Source organism: Thalia democratica, chromosome 8 (assembly GCF_965202585.1).
Source record: "Thalia democratica chromosome 8, ktThaDemo2.hap1.1, whole genome shotgun sequence".
Classification (NCBI taxonomy): domain Eukaryota; kingdom Metazoa; phylum Chordata; class Thaliacea; order Salpida; family Salpidae; genus Thalia; species Thalia democratica.
Window position 1 is genome coordinate 24931081 of NC_139172.1, and position 3116 is coordinate 24934196.

Consider the following 3116-nt stretch of genomic DNA (forward strand, 5'->3'; position numbering starts at 1 on the left):
AGAAAATGTCATTGTTTTTTTTACAACCTTGTAAACATTTTTTTTCTTAAATAATATTAATATACTTCTAAATAACTTGACTAGTATAGTAGTTTTCGTTTATGAACACAACTTTATTGATGTTTTAAAATTTAGGTTGTATTTTTTATTTAAAAACCAGAACTTTTACTTAGACAATGCCAATCATTCTAAAACGTTTTAAACCTAGATTTAATCGATACCACAAAAATCTAAAAAGCTACTTTGTGCAAACGCTTTGATAAAAAATTTATATTTGTTTACTGATTATTTATATTCTATTGTTTTCGTTTAAGCATAACTGAAAAGTAGTAGTATATCTAGACTAAGTTATAAGTAGAAACATTTTTGTAGAATAAAAGTAGTGTGGTTGGTTAAACATAGGTTTTAAGTTACTTTCTAAAAAAGCCAACTGTTAAATTAATTATAAAAGCTTTGTGTAATACAAACTTTTAAAGCTAAAAATTTCTCAAATTTTAGAAAAAATAGATTTATAAAGTCTATTAAACTGAGCTGATTATAAAAGTTTGGACTTTGCTATATGTTTGTAAGACTGCTTATTTTTATTTGATAACTTACCAGAAATGGATTTAAAAATAAAATGTTTAGAAACAGAAAATTACGGTTTAATTTTATTTTATATAAAACGATTAAAAATCTGTCTGTTTTATACAAATAAAAATTGTTTGAAACTTTAGTTAAAAACGTTTGTTTATTGCTTGGTAGTTAAAACTGATTTTAAAAACTATTTTATATGCACTGTATACCTACTGTAAACACATGTAGAAAACTTTTTTACGCTATACTTATACATTCAAAAACTTTTTTGAATTGTAGAAAAACAAATTAAAGTCTATAAACAACAACGTAAATAATGCAAACTACTATCTAAAAGCAATTATGGAGGTTTAAATTTATTAAACGAGAAACAAACTAATGGCAGTGCTCAGAATTGACATAATTCTCTAAACCAAATAATAAATACATTACCAAAAGTATGATAACTAAACAAGGCGTAGATAAAACGAAAATGATGATTAATAAAACTTAGTTTACCACTCAACAAAACTGTTATACTCGTAGAATTTTTGAACTACCACTAATGTTTTTTGTGGATCGAGTCACACTGTACATCTTTTTCTTATATTTTTTTTCGATTTTACTAAATTAATGTTTTTAAGTAGTTCTATTTTTTTGTATTGTGCCGTATAACCCTCGAATGTTGCAGCTTCGTTAAATTCTTGGACAATTAGAGAAATCATTTGTTCGGGACTTTCGTTTATCTAAAATGTTAGTTAATTGTTCTTTTACAGGTTAACATTAAAAAGTAAGCGTCTAAACATTTGGAAAAAATTATCATCTATATTTGCTTTATTATATTAAGAACTAATTTCTTAATTAGATATTTTTATGTTTAAACGCTCTAAAAGAATAATCAAATATGATTTAGATACTTGGTTACCTAAAGTTACAGAATATTTGTAAAAACTCATTTAATAATAAATTTTTAAAGCATAAATGCTTAAAAAACTATGTTAAAGTATTTAGTTAAACAGCTAAAAGATATTTGTTTTAAACTTAAACTAATATGAAACCATCCAACAAAAACGTATAAACCATATTTCATACTTATCTCGTAAAAATAATTTTTTAAATCTAGTTTAGATAGGAAGCATGAAACTTAAAAATATACACATTATGCTTTTTTAACGAATAGTAAAAAATACTTAATCGATTGCATTTAATATATTTGTTAAAGTTTAAAAACAGTTGTTTGACTGATTTTGATAAAATTTTAGATGCTTGCTATTAATTGAGTAGAAAATTTAAGTTGTTAGTATAAATTTTGTCTACGATCTCTAACACGAACCTAGACGTAAATTTTTAATTGAACAGGTCATAAACTATTTATATAAATTAAATTACATAATGATTTTAATTTTCTTACCATGGAAGCTAGTACAGCTACATGATGACAGGCGTTTTTTATTTGGACTAACTCATCTTTAATGGGAAAGTGGACAAAATGAATTACTTTATCTTTACTACAACCCAGTTGGTACAGACTTGATATCCTACTTAGCAAAGATTCGGTACTCTGAGAGTCTAAGCTTATTATGACGTCATAGTCAAAATTAGTTTTGCTTATGTTTTGTGGATAGCTTTTAATGCGCATATTTTCTTCTAACATCTTAAGAACACCAATTTTATTATAGCTGTAGAACAAAATAAAAAGTTACGATTCATTTTATTAAATATCACATGTGGTAGTTGAAAATAAGGAAAAACAATAAGGACATTAAATGAGGTCTAAAACTATACGTACAAAGATGAATTAAGGTGCTTCAAAGACTCAGATATTTCTTTGTATGGAGTCCCGTACTCAAAACCTATGACGTTTTTAGAGTAGGGATTTGGGCCAGGTAGGAAAACTTGTGGAACTGTTCCAAAGGACTCGACATTTAATCCGAAGAGACTGCAGAAAATTCAAACATGTAAAAGTTGCACGAACGTAAAGTTATTGTATTAAAATTTTTATTTCCTACATAATTAAACTATTGCATGAAATAAAACTGTTTTTTTCCGTTTACGGATTTTTTTTAAATAAGTCAAATTTAAAACAATTAATTTTTTAAAAACCATAAATAAATAACTGATAAAATATAAGAAAATTCGATTCAATTGTTACCTCATCATATAATGAGCTTGGACGCTCCTATTCATATTGTGCCTACAAACAACGGCGAAAGATTTTTTCGAATCCATATTCATTGCTTTAGTACTATTTAATTACTTAATAAACAGCTGTTAAATTTGTAATTGATGATAAAAAGTAAATAAAGGTTCTCGAAACTATAAAGTCGTAGAGATACTTAATTAATCACTTGGTATCTTGATTTGTTAGTCTTTAAAAACATCAGTAGCTTTTGCATTACTTACGTCACATCATAATACTATTGATATTGTCATGACAACAGTTCTAGGTCACTACTTATTTTAAAACAAACCAACATTTTTACATTAAAAAAGTTATAGATTTTATTTTTATTAATAGTTTGACAATATATTTTAAGTTTGATTATTTTAGTTAAACTCAC

General features: G+C 25.3%; 1 protein-coding gene across 1 annotated transcript; it reads right to left on the reverse strand.

Annotated features, from left to right (window-relative positions):
• Nucleotides 1–1036: 1036 nt before the first annotated feature.
• Nucleotides 1037–2824, reverse strand: LOC145842761 (RNA polymerase II subunit A C-terminal domain phosphatase SSU72-like). Its single transcript, XM_082950239.1, has 4 exons — nucleotides 2708–2824; nucleotides 2345–2494; nucleotides 1967–2234; nucleotides 1037–1301 (listed from the first exon to the last, which is right to left on the reverse strand). The coding sequence occupies exons 1-4, from the start codon at nucleotides 2788–2790 to the stop codon at nucleotides 1140–1142; spliced, it is 663 nt and encodes a 220-aa protein (XP_082806365.1). The 5' UTR covers nucleotides 2791–2824; the 3' UTR covers nucleotides 1037–1139.
• Nucleotides 2825–3116: the final 292 nt, after the last annotated feature.

Bases quoted from the DNA above. Each gene is read 5' to 3' on its own strand.
- LOC145842761 (XM_082950239.1), bottom strand. From the start codon at position 2,790: ATGAATATGGATTCGAAAAAATCTTTCGCCGTTGTTTGTAGGCACAAT. The intron at 2,495-2,707 runs GTAACAATTGAA...AATTTTCTGCAG, and splicing joins CAAGCTCATTATATGATGAG to TCTCTTCGGATTAAATGTCG. The intron at 1,302-1,966 runs GTAAGAAAATTA...CTAACATTTTAG, and splicing joins TAGCTGTACTAGCTTCCATG to ATAAACGAAAGTCCCGAACA.